The sequence below is a fragment of the Zea mays genome, chromosome 4 (assembly GCF_902167145.1).
Source record: "Zea mays cultivar B73 chromosome 4, Zm-B73-REFERENCE-NAM-5.0, whole genome shotgun sequence".
In the NCBI taxonomy this organism is placed as follows: domain Eukaryota; kingdom Viridiplantae; phylum Streptophyta; class Magnoliopsida; order Poales; family Poaceae; genus Zea; species Zea mays.
In genome coordinates, this window is record NC_050099.1 from 87,112,484 (window position 1) to 87,132,920 (window position 20,437).

Below are 20,437 nucleotides of genomic sequence, written 5' to 3' on the forward strand. Positions count from 1 at the left end.
ACGACGACACCGCCAGGTAATATATATACTGGCTAGCTAGCTAGCTTTCGTGACGAAACTAGCCAGCCAGCTAAAGGAGGGTCATAACAAGAGAAGGACGGGCGAGAGCGAGCTAGAAGAGCACAACTAGTCTTCTTATCATCGTCGTCGTCGGCACACACGCCACAGGATGACCGTCGTCGTCGACGCCGTCGTCCCCACCGATGCGGCCGGCGCCCCTGCTGCTGCGGCCGCGGCACCGGCGGTGCGGCCGGGGAACGGGCAGACCGTGTGCGTCACCGGCGCGGCCGGCTACATCGCCTCGTGGCTGGTCAAGCTGCTGCTCGAGAAGGGGTACACTGTCAAGGGCACCGTCAGGAACCCAGGCACGTAGGCCTTTTAATCTGGTGTATATATATGCATTTATACATACATATACGACGACGACGACGCGAGCTGAGCGTGGCAGGGATTAACAACGTTTGTGTCATTGGTCGCCATATGCATGCACATGGTGGCACTGGCAGATGACCCGAAGAGCGCGCACCTCAAGGCGCTGGACGGCGCCGCCGAGCGGCTGGTCCTCTGCAAGGCCGACCTGCTGGACTACGACGCCATCCGCCGAGCCGTGCACGGCTGCCAGGGCGTCTTCCACACCGCCTCCCCCGTCACCGACGACCCGGTGAGCTAGTGCATGGCTGCTCCGATGACCCCCGGCCCCTTTTTGTCGCTAGCTGTGCCACCGTGTGACCTACGCACGCACGCACGCACACATCATCGGATCGACTAACCACTAACCGACGATGCGTCATGCATGCATGCATGCATGCAGGAGCAAATGGTGGAGCCGGCGGTGCGCGGCACACAGTACGTGGTCAACGCGGCGGCGGAGGCCGGCACGGTGCGGCGGGTGGTGTTCACGTCCTCCATCGGCGCGGTCACCATGGACCCCGGCCGCGGGCCCGACGTCGTTGTCGACGAGTCGTGCTGGAGCGACCTCGAGTTCTGCAAGAGAACGAGGGTGAGTGGGCCGGCCCTAGTAGCTTTCGTCTTCTCACGTACTACTACGCAACAACTGCGTTGCGTCACCGTGGCGACGACGACACACCATTAGTATTAGTATTATTGTTGTTATTCTTCTTCACTGGACACAGTTTCACCTGCCCACATCTCTCATCCGGCCACGCACGCACGACGAGAGAGGATATGATGCTAATATATACGCATGCAGAACTGGTACTGCTACGGCAAGGCGGTGGCGGAGCAGGCGGCGCGGGACTTGTGCCGGCAGCGCGGGCTGGAGCTGGCGGTGGTGAACCCGGTGCTGGTGGTGGGCCCGCTGCTGCAGCCGGCGGTGAACGCCAGCATCGGGCACGTGCTCAAGTACCTGGACGGCTCCGCCCGCACCTTCGCCAACGCTGTGCAGGCGTACGTGGACGTGCGCGACGTGGCCGACGCGCACCTCCGCGTCTTCGAGAGCCCCCGCGCGTCCGGCGGCCGCTACCTCTGCGCCGAGTCCGTCCTCCACCGCGAGGACGTCGTCCGCATCCTCGCCAAGCTCTTCCCCGAGTACCCCGTACCCACAAGGTATAGCTAGCTACAGGGCATCTCGAACGGTACCTCAAAATAAAATAGGATTCAACTTATACAAAAAACATACATACGCGTCTCCGATATTATCTTAAACGTGTGTTCTATTGTAGACTCTTGACCCCTAAATTAAAACAGCTCCAGCAATAATCTATTTTACACATATATTCTTATCAAACAATATAGGCATTATAATAGAAAGTGACCCAAATATACATACATACCGGATTAATGTCATATTCTTATTTTCTACATGATCATCAACCTTTTTTAAATAATATAGTTTATTTCCATAGACATGCTTATTTATAGTTTAACACAGTTGGAATTGAATTTATATTTAGTAGTATCCTAAACACTTTAAAATATAGCGAGTAGTATTTTGATTTGCGGGACACTATTTTATGGCACATGCATGGTTGAAATAATGCTCTTATATATATGTGTGTCTTCATGACCTAGCTAGCTAATACTAATGTCCATCCGACCATCCGTCCGTTCCTCGATCGGCCTCTCTGTGCTTGTACCGGCCGACCACATTTTTGTTAATGGCACACGCGTCTAATTCCGCACGTATATACTAATGAATGCGCATAAATTATACCGCCACATTTTTTTTGTTGATGGCATTTAGCGGTTGGCATGTCCATCCCAAGCCTATCTCAGGTCAGCTAGCTAACAATAACACTAGGTCTAATACACACATACACACTGACACACAACTACACAAGTAATCAAGAGCAGATATCTTGTAGGTATATTATATATATCTTCATGACCTAGCTAATAATATCCGCCCAGCCTTGCTTTGATCCGTGTTTATACCGACCACATTTTCTTGTTTTAACGGCATTTAGCGGTTGGCATGTCCATCCCAATTAGCCTGTCTCAGGTCAGCTACAACAACACTTGGTCTATACACAAGCTAGCAATCAAGAGCAGATATGGGAAACAGTTTGATATTGGTCACAAAAATAGCTTGGAGGTATATTATATATATACCTTCATGACCTAGCTAGCTAATAATAATATCTTTTTTTAACGGCACTTAGCGGTTGGCATGTCCATCAGAATAAGCCTGTCTCAGCCGGCCAGCTGCAACAACATCTATATAGATAGATAGATATCATCGCCTGGTCTGCTTGAGTGTTCCTACCTTTTGTAGGATGACGTACGTACGGATGGCCTTGACATGTACTAGCCGGCGATGATCACGACTGGAACCTCACTACAAGAAAACCCACATTTTTATCTATATTAAGAGTGTCGGTACAGTCAAACCCACACTTTTATCTATATTAAAAGTGTTGGGGCTGATACCTTCTTCGACGTTTTCTTGTAATGTCTGCTCTGCCTAGCTGACTGTGCGAGCGTTTGGTGCGTGTGGTGCAGGTGCTCCGACGAGGTGAACCCGCGGAAGCGCCCGTACAGGTTCTCGAACCAGAAGCTCCGGGACCTGGGCTTGGTGTTCCGCCCGGTGAGCCAGTCGCTGTACGACACGGTGAAGAACCTCCAGGAGAAGGGCCACCTAGCGGTGCTGGGAGAGCAAACGACGACGACGACGACGGAGGCCGGCCGCGAGGAGTGCCCCGCCGCCGACCTGCAGCAGCAGGGAGGAATCGCCATCCGCGCGTGAGACTGAGAGACATGCAGGTATGCAGCATGGCAAGTACGCGTGTTCGTTCGTACTGCCCAGCGCATGCCGCGGCCGGCCTGCTGTGTGTAAGCAAACTAGTGTTTTTTTAATTAATTAATTTCTCTGTCTGATACGTACCTCGGCCCACCCTAAGGCTTGTAACGTCGTGTTCGGTCTTGTGAACTACTCTAGCGAGTGAATCTCTATACTATATAAGTGTCTATTGTAGACTTCACATTAGCTGTGGTGCACGGTTCTGCCCTGAGCGCCCGCCCACCCGTAGCACTCCTTTCCATCGATGGCGTCGCTGCGGCAGCCCCGGCAATCAACTCCCAGATCCCGTGCTCATCTCCCCGCGATCCCCCTCCCCAGCTCTTCCACCCCGAAGCACCACACCTCCCGCCATGCACTGCATCGCCCCCCTGCTCCTCCTCCCACTCCCGACCGCCTCCCGTCATGCGCTATCGCCAAAACCCAGACGCCACCTCTTCCTCCCCTTCTCCCCTCCCGCGCCTGTAAGTTCCACCTCGCCTCGGCGCGCTCGCCGTCCCGCGCTGCCGCTTCGGTTTTCGGCGACGACGAGGATGAGGAGGTTGACGTGGATGACGACGAGGACGACGAGACAACCATCCGCCACTGGTGCCCTTCCATCCATGGCGTCGCCGCGGCCACCCCGCAATCAACTCCTAGATCCCGTGCTCCTCGCGAGTTCTGGCTCGCGCCCGCAATCCGTGCCTCCGCCGCTGCAGCCTTTCCATCGCACAGCGCCCTTCCATCCATGGCTCGCTTCCAGAAATCACCATCTCCGGCGTAGCGTCGCATTCCAAAATCCACCATCCTCTGCCGCGATGGAAGGGAATCAATCCGTCGATGGAAGGAACGCGTGCTTCCCCCTTCCATCCTCGGCGCTGCGCAAATTGCGGTGTGGGCGATGTGGATCGCCAAAATCCACTCCTCACTAGCGGCCCCTTCCATCCTAGGCGCTCTTCCATATGTGAATCAGCCGAGAGCACAAGTCAAGAGCACCATCTGCTCCCCTTCCACAAGTCGAGAGCACAGGCAAGGCTGCCCCAGTTTCATCCTCCTCTCGTTTAGTTGAATCAGCGGGACCTGGAGCAAACGATCTGGACAGCCCGCAAGTTCGTGTGCTACGTATGTCTGTGAGTTTGTTGCCGCTGTGGCGTCTCCCTTCCCCTCCCTGATTCCTCTACCCTGTAGATCTGGACTACCACCTCAACGACGCACTTGTCACGCTCCTTCGGGCCAAGCCTCGCGAGTTCTGGCTCCGGGGTAGGCGGAACATTCTCTTGTGCATTGCTTGCTGATCGAACCTGCTAATGCTTGCTGATGCTTATCCGCTCAGAAGAATGTGAGTCGTAGCATTCCAGCCAAATTTTGCTTATCCACTCAGAAGGTTATATTATTTGCTCACACCGCAATACTTGTCGGGCTCCTGCTTGCTGATGCTTATTTGCTTCTCTCTAACTGGATTTAAAATGTACTGTCCTATATGTTTAGATGCAGGTCAAGCCTCTTAACAAATTAGGTTTTTTTGCTGTGTTGTTTAAACTATTCCAATTTGTTGTGGCAATTCAATTGACACATCCAGAAAAAATATATCTCTAGCTATTCGTTATTTCATATTGAAATGCTTTTATTTACTATGTGAGAAAACTAACATTTCAATATTGTCAAATTTCTTATATTAAATGTCAAGCATGTGAGTCGTAGCATTCCAGCCAAATTCTTATATCATCCCCACTGTCGACCCGACACTCAATGGTATAAATTACACTTGTGTAGTAAATACCTGTAGAATTTCATAAGAGCACAAATAACAAATGTGCATGTGCATGGCACACACACATCTTTTTTAATTGAGCGTGTCTCTAAGGCACTGATAAGTTCAGGTAAATGTAGGGTCAGGCCATACCTTTCGCTTTCGGATCTGTGTTATCGTATTCCGTCTGACTGTCCCTGAATGATACACTTGCATTTTCTTTTGTTATTATTCTCATCTTCTGTGTTTATGTTTATTACATGACACTTTGCAGGAATATAAACATTTTCTAGAGGAAGCTAAGAAACGTGATCATAGGATATTAGGGAAAGCACAGGAACTCTTCTTTTTCCGTGAACTTAGGTACATATTGCTCCTTTATGTTTCTTCCTTTTCTTGCTTTCATATCTCATGGCAACATTTCTGGTTAATGGTGAATTGCTGGTTGTATTTAGAATTGTGCAGCCCTGGAAGCTGCTTCTTCCTTCCACATGGTATATTGTGCTAACTAAGCATATCTCTTACAATTATTATTTTAGCTAGCATATCTCTTCATGTACAAAAATATGCAATATACCATTCCAACTAAGCAAATCTCTTGGAATTATTAAGCTAATCATAGATTGTGTTATGGTGAAGGGTTTCTTTTGGCATATCATATATATCTAAGTATTCGAGTCACTCTTATTTCTGCAGATCCTTAAACCAAGGAGCATATTAAGAAATTTCTCTCAATGGGGCATGTGTCTTATGAAGTTCTATTACATGTACATCTCTTATTCTTAAATGGTCTTCCAAGAGCAATCTTTCTGTCTTTTCATTGTTATATGACCCTGCGAACACCAAACTATTCTGCAGGTTAGATTTTTAGATATATGGGAACTAGCTGGCTTGCCCACGTTGTGACGACATGTTATGCGCTTTCTCCAATGGCTATAGGTATGCACCCTCCTCCCTTTGGATCATATCTATGGTGTTTCTACCTATGCAGTGTCTCCCCTTTGATGTGAATTTAATGCCCACTTTAGACCAGCATGACTATTGGTTTGATAAAAGCTTGCAATCATCAAGTTTTGAAATACATTTTTTGTTTTAGTAGTACTAATGGATAAACTATAATTTTCAGAAGTAATGTTTCTTCCTTACATATGTTGCTCTGGTCAGTGATGGCCAGGGACATACATGTGTATTCTTGCTGCAAAAAAAAAACAGGTACGTTTGGATTTTTGTTGTCCACAAATAGCAGCAATTCTATGCTTTCTTGCTTGATACAGTGTGGCAGATGACAGCTTGCTTCTGCTTGTACGGTAAATGCAAATATTTTTTAAATGATTGTTTATTATCCTCCAATCATGATTTCCTCTATGTACTGAAAAAGTTGGAGCGGTTGATGCAAGTTTTGATTCAAATATTCAAAACTACTTGTACGCCATGCTCCTTAAACTGTTTTGCAAAATTCAGTTGCAATATCTTCCTCAATTTCAAATTCAACCATGTGTCTTGCTGTGTCAGGATCTGATTCAGTTCTACTTACTCCATATAAAACTGAATAGAAATCTACACATTTTGCAAACAGCAAAATGCCCCAGTTGTAGGAATGAGCTGGCCATATAGGGTCTGATTCAGTTGTACTTCTTCTTGATAAAACTGAATAGACTAGAGAATATCTGAGAACATGGACTAATTTGATTAGCTTGATGCGTGGGTCAATGTTTGGTGTCAAACAATGTAATCCATTGCTTTCTGAACCATAGCAGCAGTGGCCTGAAGTACTATGTAATTCAGTTTTAGTGCAGCAACTATGGATAAGTACTATGTGATTTTGTGAAATAAAAAATGAATAGTAGTTTTGTTTTCTAAAATGAGCTAAAAGAAAGGACAACAATTTGTTTGTCTAGGCACCGGTCAACGTTTAAGATCTATAGAAATCAACAATATTTCTAACTATTAAGTGTTAATTATCTAATGTTATTTCTAACTATTAAGTGTTAATTATCTAATGTATTTAATGAAGTAACACAGTTAGACTTGCCTAAAGAGGCCAGTGAAGCTTCACTTGCTGCATAGAGAAGTACTTTTTTATTATCATGTAAATGCATGGTTCTTTGGAACCATTTGGCCTATCTGATTAATTATTACTATCAGCCATATGTGTTTGCAACTGAATACTTACACTGTTTTTTCTTTTTGAGAGTAGACCACTGGTTCTCTGTATTTCTGGGTTGCCCATTTGGCTGGTCCAGTATGGGTCTGTTGGCATCTTGGTGCCGCGTTTGGCTGGAGGCCATCAACCTCATTGTCGGGATTGTCACACAGTTACAGAGGTACTCTCTATTTGTTTATTACTACTAATCTAGCCACATGTTTTAACTAACTGTCTATAATAGGCTACAGCCAGTGCAGTGATCTTTCTCCATTCTGAATTTCATCTATTCTTTACAGCAAAAGGGAACTCCTAGCTACCCATTTCCTTACTCTCTGTTCATAGTTGGGTTTCCTGCAAGAATCTTCATCTGCTCTGGTGTGCATTTTCCATTTAATCCTTAAGCCAAAACAATGGCAACTGATAACTCTCGATTTCACTGCTCATAGATAATAAATCATACACGTTGTCCATACAACTCATAGTAACTCGTAATGCACCAAATTAAATGTTCTATTTTACCCTGTAATATCCTATTTGATTAGGTCTTTCAAAAATTTCAGCTGGATCCAAATAATGCAAACTTATTGTGCACTTCAGTACTCAGATGAACTTAAACCAATCACATAACTTACTATGCCTAACTCATATTGCCTATCTCTTTTGCAATTCCAGGCATATGCGGGATTCCAAGAATTGCAAAGCATCATCCTGCTTTGAGCTATTCCTCTCTTGGGGCGCCATGCTCCTGTTCGTTGCCCAGCTTCCAGCTTCAGCTGATGTTTGGTGCTTGCATGCAGGTGATCGGTGGCACCATCATTGTTGTGATGCTCCTGCTGGTGGGACGCAACCGGTGTCGTAGGTGTTCACCCACTTCTAGACATCGCTCTACATGATGGGGTCAGTAGCAATGCGGTGCCTACGCCGTCATCATGTCCTTCCTGGTGAGCCAGTATTCGCTGTACGTGTACGCGACAACGCATTGCGCACCTGACGGAGGAGACCAAAGGCGTCGAAAAGAACGACCCCATCGCCATCCTCTCCAGCAACGACATCATCTCCGTGTTTGGCTGGGCGGACATCCTGGCCCTCACCTTCAGCATCCAGGTACTTTGGTGGTGAGGCTGTTGTGCTGGTTCCTCCTCTCAAAACTGTCATCCATGTCAGATTGTTTGTTACTGAATCTCAATTTAGGGGGGGAATACTTTCGCAATTATCTGCCCATGATATCATTAAATGTTTTTCTAAGATACTTGTTCTCCACACAAGGCCCTTTTTATCTGATACTAATATTGTATCATCCAATGCAGGTAATTTCAATCTTTTGGAGGATCATGCTTTTCTTTTGGATTTTGTCTTCAACTATCGTTGTAAGGGTTGTGTTCAAGTTGAGCTGTCCTGAATTATTTGGAGCTCATGGTTCTATTTTTCTCTTCTTTTTCAGCATTAACCTTTAGATTTGTGTAATAGATTTCTGCGACATCAAGATTGATACGGGCAACTCCATTGATAAGACTGCATGCTCAAATAAAGCTTGGACCATGAAGTGAGATCGAGCTCATGGACAAGTAGCGATCATCTTTTATCCAATCTTAGTGTATTCCCAATAGAGCACACGTGAAGAAGAATATTTTGTTTGACTATTGTAAATGTTTAAGGCAATGGAAATTTACAAATCTTAAATAGTCATGGTATATGCATGTTATTCAAAGGAGACTTCGTTTGAATTATAAGACCTTGTGGTAGTTTTTGAATGTTTGTATGAGTTTGTAATTTATTGTGATAATCTTAGCATTTAAATGATGCAGCTGACATGACATTTTTAAAATCATGTATAGAAGTCTGCATGGTACTGTTGGTTGCAATGCAGTGATAGCTAGAATCATAAATTAATTACGAAACATTTTCACATAACAGTATAACACACATTTGTTCATAAGTTATCATAATATTATATGTTTTCGTTGCAACGCACGGGCACTCACCTAGTAATAAAGATGTTCATAATGTTGGTCCATTTTCCACTTAGATCCAGATTTTGGATCTTGCGTATTTGCAGATGAGAGACTTCACCGATTCTGTTGGGAGTCTTCGTCCTTCGAAGGTCCTCAAAAACGTAATTTAACAATGACTTCTAAGCATGACTTATGGAGAGATACCTTCGAACTCAGGATAAAAGCATACACGATGAGAAAAGCATTACCGTGACGAAGGTCGCCGTTGCTCTGAAGCTGAGAGCAAGGGAGCTTCGGCTCAATCGCAAAAAAAAGAACCGACTTAAAGGGGAAAAGACTATCTAGTCCTTATAGATTTATCTATAAGTCAATAATAAATGTAAAGAGCATGAATGTAATTTCTCATATGCTGCGTCATGTGCCTATAAATAGATGAACAGTACCCCCGTACTGTTCACGCTGTCTTGTACTTGCTTTCTGCGTCACACTTGTATTCTTTGCCTTCTATCAAGTCAAAGGTACTTTTGTAATCTAATATTGTTTCTGTCTTTCCATGATTATATAATAAGAATGAATTGATAACGTTATATGATTGTTTTATATTGTCTCTTATATGTCATATACTTCTTCTTTTATTTAACATATACTGTGATGATGAAGGTATGTCCTTCATAACCTTCGTCTGAAGATCATTATATCCTAAGGGAAATAATGTTTCGAAGGACGAAGGGCATTAACAGTTAATATTTTTGTGTTTCCTTGTTCTCAACTCATAGCACTTGAGAGCAAGTCCCCAACATTGGCGCCCACCTCCGGTGAACCCTTTTTCCGACCACCTTCGGCAAAGCACTAACCTTCGTCATGCCGCCGAAGAAAGCTTCAGCGCCAGGGGCTGCTGCACTGCAGCCACTGGACCCGAACCAGGAGACCCTCTCTCTCCGAGAGGCCCGAAGCCAAAAAAGGAAGACCACCAGTCCAACACTCCAGGAGGAGGAGTTGGACCAAGAGATCAGGGACATGGAAATAATCCATCAGCAAGTACAAAGGAAGAAGGAGAAGATGACGCGACTGACTGATCTTCAAAGGCAGATCGACGAAGCCACTGAAGAAGTACGTCATCTTGCTCAAGACGAACAAGATCGGAGGCCCCAACACAGGGAGCTTCGTCAAGAAGGCTTATTCAACGAAGATGGATGGTAAGATGATTTTAATCATGATATATTTACCTTTGATGATGCTTCTCCCTTGGCAGCAGAACTGCAGGCTATCCCATGACCCCCATCATACAAGCCACCTCAGCTCCCCATGTATGATGGGCACTCAGATCCGAAGCAGTTTTTGATGAGTTATAAAGCAACTATATCTTCGTATGGAGGCAATGCAGCTGTCATGGCCAAGTCCTTCGTCATGGCAGTTTGGAATGTGGCCCAAACATGGTATTCTTCTCTTCGGTCAGGGACTATCAATTCATGGCAGAAGCTCAAGGATATGCTAGTGACAAGTTTCCAAGGCTTTCAGACAAAGCCTGTTGAAAGGGAAATGTGCCTTTGGGCCATTTCTAAGTATTTTGGTGATTGAGTGCAAACACAAGTGCTTAAATGTGAAAATATGCCCAAGGATGATCAAAGTGCAAATCACAAGTTAAGGTATGTTTCTAAGCCTTAGTACATTGGTTTTGTGTACTAATATATTTGTCTAAGTGTTAGAAACAGATAGAAGAAGAGAAGAGAAGACTTGGCTGTGTACAGCCAAGGGGCTGCTTCGGTCTGGGGCACCGGACTGTCCGGTGGTGCACCGGACAGTGTCCGGTGCGCCAGGCTGCCTCGGCCGAAGAGGCCGCTCTCGGGTTTTTCTCCGGCGACTTCGGCTAAAATTCACCGGACTGTCCGGTGTGCACCGGACTGTCCGGTGAGCCAACGGTCGGCCGGGCCAACGGTCGGCCGCGCGATCGGCGCGCGACACGTGGCCGAGCCAACGGTCGGAAGGAAGCACCGGACTGTCCGGTGTGCACCGGACTGTCCGGTGCGCCAGATCTGCAACGGTCGGCAACGGTTGGCTTCGCTTTTTATGGAAACAAATCGGGCACCGGACAGTGTCCGGTGTGCACCGGACTGTCCGGTGCGCCACGAGACAGAAGGCAAAGATGGCCTTCCAGATTTGTTCCCAACGGCTCCTAGCTGCCTTGGGGCTATAAAAGGGACCCCTTGGCGCATGGAGGAGCACACCAAGCATTCCTTAAGCACTCTTGATCACTCACACATCAATCTCGCGCACTTGTTCGACATTCTAGTGATTTGAGCTCCGTTCTAGTGTGCTAGTCTTTTGAGCTCAAGTCTGGGTCTTGTGTGTGCGTATTCGCTGTGATCTTTGTGTCGTGTGTGAGTTGCTAATCCCTCCCTTGCTCTGTGATTCTCTGTGAACATCTTTTGTAAGGGCGAGAGGCTCCAAGTTGTGGAGATTCCTCGCAAACGGGATTGAGAAAAGAAAAGCAAGAACACCGTGGTATTCAAGTTGATCATTGGATCACTTGAGAGGAGTTGAGTGCAACTCTCGTCCGTTGGGACGCCACAACGTGGAGTAGGCAAGTTTTGTACTTGGCCGAACCACGGGATAACCACTGTGTCATCTCTGTGATTGGATTCTTGTGGTTATTGTGTTTTGACTCCTCTCTAGCCACTTGGCATAAACTGTGCTAACACCTAATCAAGTTTTGTGGCTATAAGTTTAAGTTTTTACAGGATCACCTATTCACCCCCCCCTCTAGGTGCTCTCAATTGGTATCGGAGCCGTTCTCTTCACAAAGGGACTTACCGCCCGAAGAGATGGATCCTAAGGGGAAAGGAATTGTGATCAACGACAAGGAGAAGGAGTCCTTCGTCAACGAGCCAAGGGATGACAAGTCCAACAACTCGGGCTCGGGACACAAGCGAAAAGATGGGAAGAAGAAGAAGACAAGACGCATCAAGGAGATCGTCTACTACGACAGCGATGAGTCCTCTTCTTCCCAAAAGGACGACGACTACGACAAACAAAGGAAACCGGTTAATTCTAACTTTTCTTTTGACTACTCTCGTATTCCGCATAGTTCAAATTCACATTTGCTTTCCATTCCACTCGGCAAGCCCCCACACTTTGATGGGGAGGACTACGGATTTTGGAGCCACAAAATGCGTAGTCACCTATTCTCTCTCCATCCTAGCATATGGGAGATTGTAGATAGTGGAATGCACTTTAATAGTTCGGATAGTCCTATATTCATTAATGAGCAAATCCATAAGAATGCACAAGCTACTACTGTTCTTCTAGCCTCATTGTGCAGGGATGAATATAATAAAGTGAGTGGCTTGGATAACGCCAAGCAAATCTGGGATACCCTCAAGATCTCTCATGAGGGAAATGACGCTACCTTGCTCACCAAAATGGAGTTGGTGGAGGGCGAGCTTGGACGGTTCGCGATGATAAGGGGCGAGGAGCCAACTCAAACATACAACCGGCTCAAGACCCTTGTCAACAAAATAAGGAGCTACGGAAGCACGCGATGGACGGACCACGACGTCGTCCGACTAATGCTCAGGTCCTTTACCGTTCTTGATCCTCATTTGGTGAATAATATTCGTGAGAATCCCAGGTACACCAAAATGTCGCCCGAAGAAGTACTAGGAAAATTCGTCAGCGGGCGAATGATGATCAAGGAGGCAAGGTATGTGGACGACGCCTTGAATGGACCGATCAACGAGCCGCAACCTTTTGCTCTCAAAGCCACAGGGAACAAGGAGGCGCTACCCAGCAAGGTGGCGCAAATTGAGGCGGCCGGTCTTAATGAAGAAGAAATGGCCCTCATTATCAAGAGATTCAAGACGGTGCTAAAGGGTCGCAATGGACAGCCGAGCAAGACTAAGACCAAGGGGAAGCGATCATGCTTCAAATGCGGTAAGCTTGGTCATTTTATTGCTAACTGTCCTGATAATGATAGTGACCAGGAAAAGGGGAACAAGAGGGAAAAGAAGAAGCATTACAAGAAGGCAAAGGGCGAGGCGCATCTAGGCAAGGAGTGGGACTCGGATTGCTCCTCGTCCGACTCCGACAATGAAGGACTCGCCGCCACCGCCTTCAACAAATCAACCCTCTTCCCCAACGAGCGTCACACATGCCTTATGGCAAGAGAGAAGAAGGTATGTACTCGCAACTCTACCTATGCTTCTTCAAGTGAGGACGAATCTAGTGATGAGGATGAAGTAGATTATTCATGTTTGTTCAAGGGCTTAGATAGATCTAAGATAGACAAAATTAATGAATTAATTGATGCCTTGAATGAAAAGAATATACTTTTAGAAAAGCAAGAGGATTTGTTGTATGAAGAGCATGATAAATTTGTTGAGGCACAAAAATCCTATGCTTTAGAAGTTAAGAGAAATGAAATGCTTTCTTTTGAACTATCTACTTGTCATGAAACCATTTCTACTTTGAAAGGTGTCAACAATGATTTAAATGCTAAATTAGAAGTAGCAAACAAATCCAATTCTTGTGTAGAACATGTTGAAATTTGTACTAGGTGTAAAGACTTTGACATTAATGCTTGTAGTGAACACCTAGTTTCAATTTCCAAGCTTAATGATGAACTGGCTAGTCTTAATGCTCAACTTAAGACTAGCAAGAATGATTTCGATAAGCTAAAATTTGCAAGGGATGCCTACACAATTGGTAGACACCCCTCAATTAAGGATGGACTTGGCTTCAAGAGAGAAGCTAAGAACTTAACAAGCCATAATGCTCCCATTCCCGCCAAGGAGAAAGGGAAGGCCCCTATGGCTACTAGTGCTAAAAGGAACCATGCATTTTTGTATCATGATAGAAGACAAACTAGAAATGTAAGTCATGATGCTTATGATTCATATGTTTATGATTCTCATGCCATGTTTGCTCCTAGTTCCTCTTATGTGTATGATAGAAATGTTACTAGGAGAAATGTTGTTCCTAAAAGAAATGCTATTCATCATGTGCCTAGAAGGAATGTTATTCATGCTCCTAGGAAAATAGCAAATGAACCTTCTACAATTTATTGTGCTTTGAATGCTTCATTTGCAATTTGTAGAAAGGATAGAAAAGTAATTGCTAGGAAGTTAGGGGCAAAATGCAAAGGTGATAAAACTTGCATTTGGGTCCCTAAGGAAATCGTGACTAACCTTGTAGGACCCAACAAGAGTTGGGTACCTAAGTCCCAAGCCTAAATTTGCCTTGCAGGTTTATGCATCCGGGGGTTCAAGCTGGATTATCGACAGCGGATGCACAAACCATATGACGGGGGAAAAGAAGATGTTCACCTCCTACGTCAAAAATAAGGATTCCCAAGATTCAATTGTATTCGGTGATGGGAATCAAGGCAAGGTAAAAGGGTTAGGTAAAATTGCGATTTCTAATGAGCATTCTATCTCTAATGTATTTTTAGTAGAGAGTCTTGGATATAATTTGCTATCTGTTAGTCAATTATGTCATATGGGGTATAACTGTCTATTTACAAACGTAGATGTGTCTGTCTTTAGAAGGAGTGATGGTTCACTAGCTTTTAAGGGTGTATTAGACGGCAAACTTTATTTAGTTGATTTTGCAAAAGAAGAGGCCGGTCTAGATGCATGCTTAATAGCTAAGACTAGCATGGGCTGGCTGTGGCATCGCCGCTTAGCACATGTGGGGATGAAGAACCTTCACAAGCTTCTAAAGGGAGAACACGTGATAGGTTTGACTAACGTTCAATTCGAAAAAGATAGACCCTGTGCAGCTTGTCAAGCAGGGAAACAGGTGGGAGGAGCACATCACAGCAAGAATGTGATGACCACTTCAAGACCCCTGGAGCTGCTGCATATGGACCTCTTCGGACCCGTCGCCTATCTAAGCATAGGGGGAAGTAAGTATGGTTTAGTTATTGTTGATGATTTTTCCCGCTTCACTTGGGTGTTCTTTTTGCAGGATAAGTCTGAAACCCAAGGGACCCTCAAGCGCTTCCTCAGGAGAGCTCAAAATGAGTTTGAGCTCAAAGTGAAAAAGATAAGGAGCGACAACGGGTCCGAGTTCAAGAACCTTCAAGTGGAGGAGTTCCTTGAAGAGGAAGGGATCAAGCACGAGTTCTCCGCTCCCTACACACCACAGCAAAATGGTGTGGTAGAGAGGAAGAACAGGACGCTCATTGACATGGCGAGGACGATGCTAGGAGAGTTCAAGACCCCCGAGTGCTTTTGGACGGAAGCCGTGAACACGGCTTGCCACGCCATCAACAGGGTCTACCTTCATCGCCTCCTCAAGAAGACGTCATATGAGCTACTAACCGGTAACAAACCCAATGTATCGTACTTTCGTGTATTTGGGAGTAAATGCTACATTCTAGTAAAGAAGGGTAGAAATTCTAAGTTTGCTCCCAAAGCTGTAGAAGGGTTTTTGTTAGGTTATGACTCAAATACAAAGGCGTATAGAGTCTTCAACAAATCATCGGGTTTGGTTGAAGTCTCTAGCAACGTTGTATTTGATGAGACTAATGGCTCTTCAAGAGAGCAAGTTGTTGATTGTGATGATGTAGATGAAGAAGATGTTCCGACAGCCGCTATACGAACCATGGCGATTGGAGAAGTGCGGCCACAGGAACAAGATGAGCAAGATCAACCCTCTTCCTCAATTATGGTGCATCCCCCGACTCAAGACGATGAACAGGTTCATCATAAGGAGGCGTGTGATCAAGGGGGAGCACAAGATGATAACGTAATGGAGGAAGAAGCGCAACCGGCACCTCCAACCCAAGTTCGAGCGATGATTCAAAGGGATCATCCCGTCGACCAAATTCTGGGTGACATTAGCAAGGGAGTAACTACTCGATCTCGATTAGTTAATTTTTGTGAGCATTACTCCTTTGTCTCTTCTATTGAGCCTTTCAGGGTAGAAGAGGCCTTGCTAGATCCAGACTGGGTGTTGGCCATGCAAGAGGAGTTAAACAACTTCAAGCGCAATGAAGTTTGGACACTGGTGCCTCGTCCGAAGCAAAATGTTGTGGGAACCAAGTGGGTGTTCCGCAACAAACAGGACGAGCACGGGGTGGTGACGAGGAACAAGGCTCGACTTGTGGCAAAAGGTTATGCCCAAGTCGCAGGTTTGGATTTCGAGGAGACCTTTGCTCCTGTGGCTAGGCTAGAGTCAATTCGAATCTTGCTAGCATATGCCGCTCACCATTCTTTCAGGTTGTTTCAAATGGATGTGAAGAGCGCTTTCCTCAACGGGCCAATCAAGGAGGAGGTGTACGTGGAGCAACCCCCTGGCTTCGAGGATGAACGGTACCCCGACCATGTGTGTAAGCTCTCTAAGGCGCTCTATGGACTTAAGCAAGCCCCAAGAGCATGGTATGAATGCCTTAGAGACTTTTTAATTGCTAATGCTTTCAAGGTTGGGAAAGCCGATCCAACTCTTTTTACAAAGACATGTGATGGTGATTTGTTTGTGTGCCAAATTTATGTCGATGACATAATATTTGGTTCTACTAACCAAAAGTCTTGTGAAGAGTTTAGCAGGGTGATGACGCAGAAATTCGAGATGTCGATGATGGGCGAGTTGAACTACTTCCTTGGGTTCCAAGTGAAGCAACTCAAGGACGGCACCTTCATCTCCCAAACGAAGTACACGCAAGATCTGCTAAAGCGGTTTGGGATGAAGGACGCCAAGCCCGCAAAGACTCCGATGGGGACCGACGGACACACCGACCTCAACAAAGGAGGTAAGTCCGTTGATCAAAAAGCATACCGGTCAATGATAGGTTCTTTGCTTTACTTATGTGCTAGTAGACCGGATATTATGCTTAGCGTATGCATGTGTGCTAGATTTCAATCCGATCCTAAGGAATGTCACTTAGTGGCGGTGAAGCGAATTCTTAGATATTTAGTTGCTACGCCTTGCTTCGGACTCTGGTATCCAAAGGGGTCTACCTTTGACTTAGTTGGATACTCAGACTCCGACTATGCTGGATGTAAGGTCGATAGGAAGAGTACATCGGGGACGTGCCAATTCTTAGGAAGGTCCCTGGTGTCATGGAACTCTAAGAAACAAACCTCCGTTGCCCTATCCACCGCTGAGGCCGAGTATGTTGCCGCAGGACAGTGTTGCGCGCAACTACTTTGGATGAGGCAAACCCTCAGGGACTTTGGCTACAATCTGAGCAAAGTCCCACTCCTATGTGACAATGAGAGTGCTATCCGCATGGCGGAAAATCCTGTTGAACACAGCCGCACAAAGCACATAGACATCCGGCATCACTTTTTGAGAGACCACCAGCAAAAGGGAGATATCGAAGTGTTTCATGTTAGCACCGAGAACCAGCTAGCCGATATCTTTACCAAGCCTCTAGATGAGAAGACCTTTTGCAGGCTGCGTAGTGAGCTAAATGTCTTAGATTCGCGGAACTTGGATTGAATTGTAGCATACATGTGTTTATGCATTTGATCAGGTTCATTCTGCATTTTGTTGCTTATTGTGGTGCTCAAGTTGTACCAACACTCCCTGGACCTCACAAGTCCGTTGCAAAGTGATGCACATGTTTAGGGGGAGATGTGTTACAACTTGACCCTTTGAGACTAACCATTTGCTTGAGTTTGCTTGATTTAGTCTCGAAGGAGGATTGAAAGGGAAAAGGTGGACTTGGACCATGAAAGACTTCCACTGCACTCCGATGAGAGGGTAACTAATTCCAAGTTCATCTCATGAAATCTTATTGCCATTTGCTCTTAATTGAAGACTTTGGTGAGGCAATGGGGTTAAAAGGCCAAGATTGATCCCGTTTTGGTGCTTGATGCCAAAGGGGGAGAAAATAAAGGCCAAAGCGATAAATGGATCAGCTACCACTTGAGAGATTTTGAAAATAGTAGGATAGAGTTTTTGTTTTGTCAAAAGCTTTTATTGTCTCTTATTGTCTCTATTGTCAAAAGTTGGCTTCTTGTGGGGAGAAGTATTGAGTATGGGAAATAGGGGGAGTTTTTGAAATCTTTGATCAATCTCTTTTGGAATGACTCTCTTTATACTTCAACATATGTGTTTGACTTAGAGATAGAGATTTGAGTTTGATTTGCAAAAACAAACCAAGTGGTGGCAAAGGATGATCCATATATGTCAAAATTGAATAAAACCAATTTGAGTTTTTATTTGAAGTGATTTTGCACTTGTGCTATCTACTTTATGTTGTGTTGGCATAAATCACCAAAAAGGGGGAGATTGAAAGGGAAATGTGCCTTTGGGCCATTTCTAAGTATTTTGGTGATTGAGTGCAAACACAAGTGCTTAAATGTGAAAATATGCCCAAGGATGATCAAAGTGCAAATCACAAGTTAAGGTATGTTTCTAAGCCTTAGTACATTGGTTTTGTGTACTAATATATTTGTCTAAGTGTTAGAAACAGATAGAAGAAGAGAAGAGAAGACTTGGCTGTGTACAGCCAAGGGGCTGCTTCGGTCTGGGGCACCGGACTGTCCGGTGGTGCACCGGACAGTGTCCGGTGGTGCACCGGACAGTGTCCGGTGCGCCAGGCTGCCTCGGCCGAAGAGGCCGCTCTCGGGTTTTTCTCCGGCGACTTCGGCTAAAATTCACCGGACTGTCCGGTGTGCACCGGACTGTCCGGTGAGCCAACGGTCGGCCGGGCCAACGGTCGGCCGCGCGATCGGCGCGCGACACGTGGCCGAGCCAACGGTCGGAAGGAAGCACCGGACTGTCCGGTGTGCACCGGACTGTCCGGTGTGCACCGGACTGTCCGGTGCGCCAGATCTGCAACGGTCGGCAACGGTTGGCTTCGCTTTTTATGGAAACAAATCGGGCACCGGACAGTGTCCGGTGTGCACCGGACTGTCCGGTGCGCCACGAGACAGAAGGCAAAGATGGCCTTCCAGATTTGTTCCCAACGGCTCCTAGCTGCCTTGGGGCTATAAAAGGGACCCCTTGGCGCATGGAGGAGCACACCAAGCATTCCTTAAGCACTCTTGATCACTCACACATCAATCTCGCGCACTTGTTCGACATTCTAGTGATTTGAGCTCCGTTCTAGTGTGCTAGTCTTTTGAGCTCAAGTCTGGGTCTTGTGTGTGCGTATTCGCTGTGATCTTTGTGTCGTGTGTGAGTTGCTAATCCCTCCCTTGCTCTGTGATTCTCTGTGAACATCTTTTGTAAGGGCGAGAGGCTCCAAGTTGTGGAGATTCCTCGCAAACGGGATTGAGAAAAGAAAAGCAAGAACACCGTGGTATTCAAGTTGATCATTGGATCACTTGAGAGGAGTTGAGTGCAACTCTCGTCCGTTGGGACGCCACAACGTGGAGTAGGCAAGTTTTGTACTTGGCCGAACCACGGGATAACCACTGTGTCATCTCTGTGATTGGATTCTTGTGGTTATTGTGTTTTGACTCCTCTCTAGCCACTTGGCATAAACTGTGCTAACACCTAATCAAGTTTTGTGGCTATAAGTTTAAGTTTTTACAGGATCACCTATTCACCCCCCCCCCCTCTAGGTGCTCTCACCTGTCACAGCTCAGGCCCTGTTCCAATGCACGCAAGATCATGAGGAATACCTCCAGGCGTATGTTCGAAGGTTCTTGCGACTGAGGGCACAAGCGCCTACAGTGCCCAATGAGATTTTCATTGAGGCCATGATTAAGGGCCTCCAGCCAGGACCTACAGCTCAGTACTTCGCAAGGAAGCCCCCGCAAACCCTGGAGAAGCTGCTTTAGAAGATGGATGAGTACATCCGAGCTGACAACGACTTCCGCCAAAGAAGGGAGGAAGCTTACAGATTTTCAGAAATGACCAGGGGCTTTGGAGGAAGAGTCCATCCGAGGCACGTCAGGTCAATCCATAACTCCACTCAAAGTGATGACAAAGGAAGTCAGTCTCAGAGGTCACAATATGCCTCACAATCTTCGGGGCAACAACAAAGCTCCTTCAGGCCACCAGCTCCAAGGGGCAGAGGTGTTAGGGGCTTCGGAGGAAGGTTTGAAGATCAACCTAGAAAGATTTACTGCTTATTCTGTGGTGAGGACAAGGGCCATACTACAAGAATATGCCATGTCACCATTCAGAAACAAAAGGAAATAGCAGAAGCCGAAGCTCGGTAGAACCAGCCGAAGCAGGTCTTACACACTGCTTCGTGTCACTCTCCTTACATACCAGAGTATGTGAACAATCATCATGCAGCTTCTGTCGCTTCGGCTAGCCATTCACAGGCTTCCTGGCCACAACTCCCGCCTCCGCCACCACTACAACCGACCTATTCCCGAAGCCAGCAGCCAGAAGGGCGCCAGTACTCTCAACAACAACGAGAATTCAGGGAGGAATCTGAAGCTCGCACA

The 20,437-nt window shown here is 46.2% G+C and overlaps 1 protein-coding gene and 1 long non-coding RNA gene across 4 annotated transcripts; both read left to right on the plus strand.

Moving 5' to 3' along the window:
* The first annotated feature begins 51 nt into the window (after positions 1 to 51).
* On the plus strand, positions 52 to 3,445 carry LOC109946031 (cinnamoyl-CoA reductase 1). Its single transcript, XM_020552572.1, has 5 exons — positions 52 to 365; positions 507 to 661; positions 812 to 1,000; positions 1,211 to 1,566; positions 2,962 to 3,445. Exons 1-5 carry the CDS (start codon positions 170 to 172, stop codon positions 3,203 to 3,205), a joined length of 1,140 nt encoding a protein of 379 aa, XP_020408161.1. The 5' UTR covers positions 52 to 169; the 3' UTR covers positions 3,206 to 3,445.
* Positions 3,446 to 3,557: 112 nt separating this feature from the next.
* On the plus strand, positions 3,558 to 8,956 carry LOC109946032 (uncharacterized). Of its 3 annotated transcripts, none has more exons than XR_002269127.2 (6): positions 3,585 to 5,348; positions 5,441 to 5,479; positions 5,682 to 5,752; positions 5,844 to 8,235; positions 8,439 to 8,498; positions 8,599 to 8,956. It is a non-coding gene; the product is annotated as an uncharacterized lncRNA (long non-coding RNA). The 3 variants fall into 3 exon arrangements; XR_002269130.2 differs by having other exon boundaries at positions 4,751 to 5,348; positions 5,451 to 5,479; XR_002269126.2 differs by lacking the exon at positions 5,441 to 5,479 and having other exon boundaries at positions 3,558 to 5,348.
* The last annotated feature ends 11,481 nt before the right edge of the window (positions 8,957 to 20,437 follow it).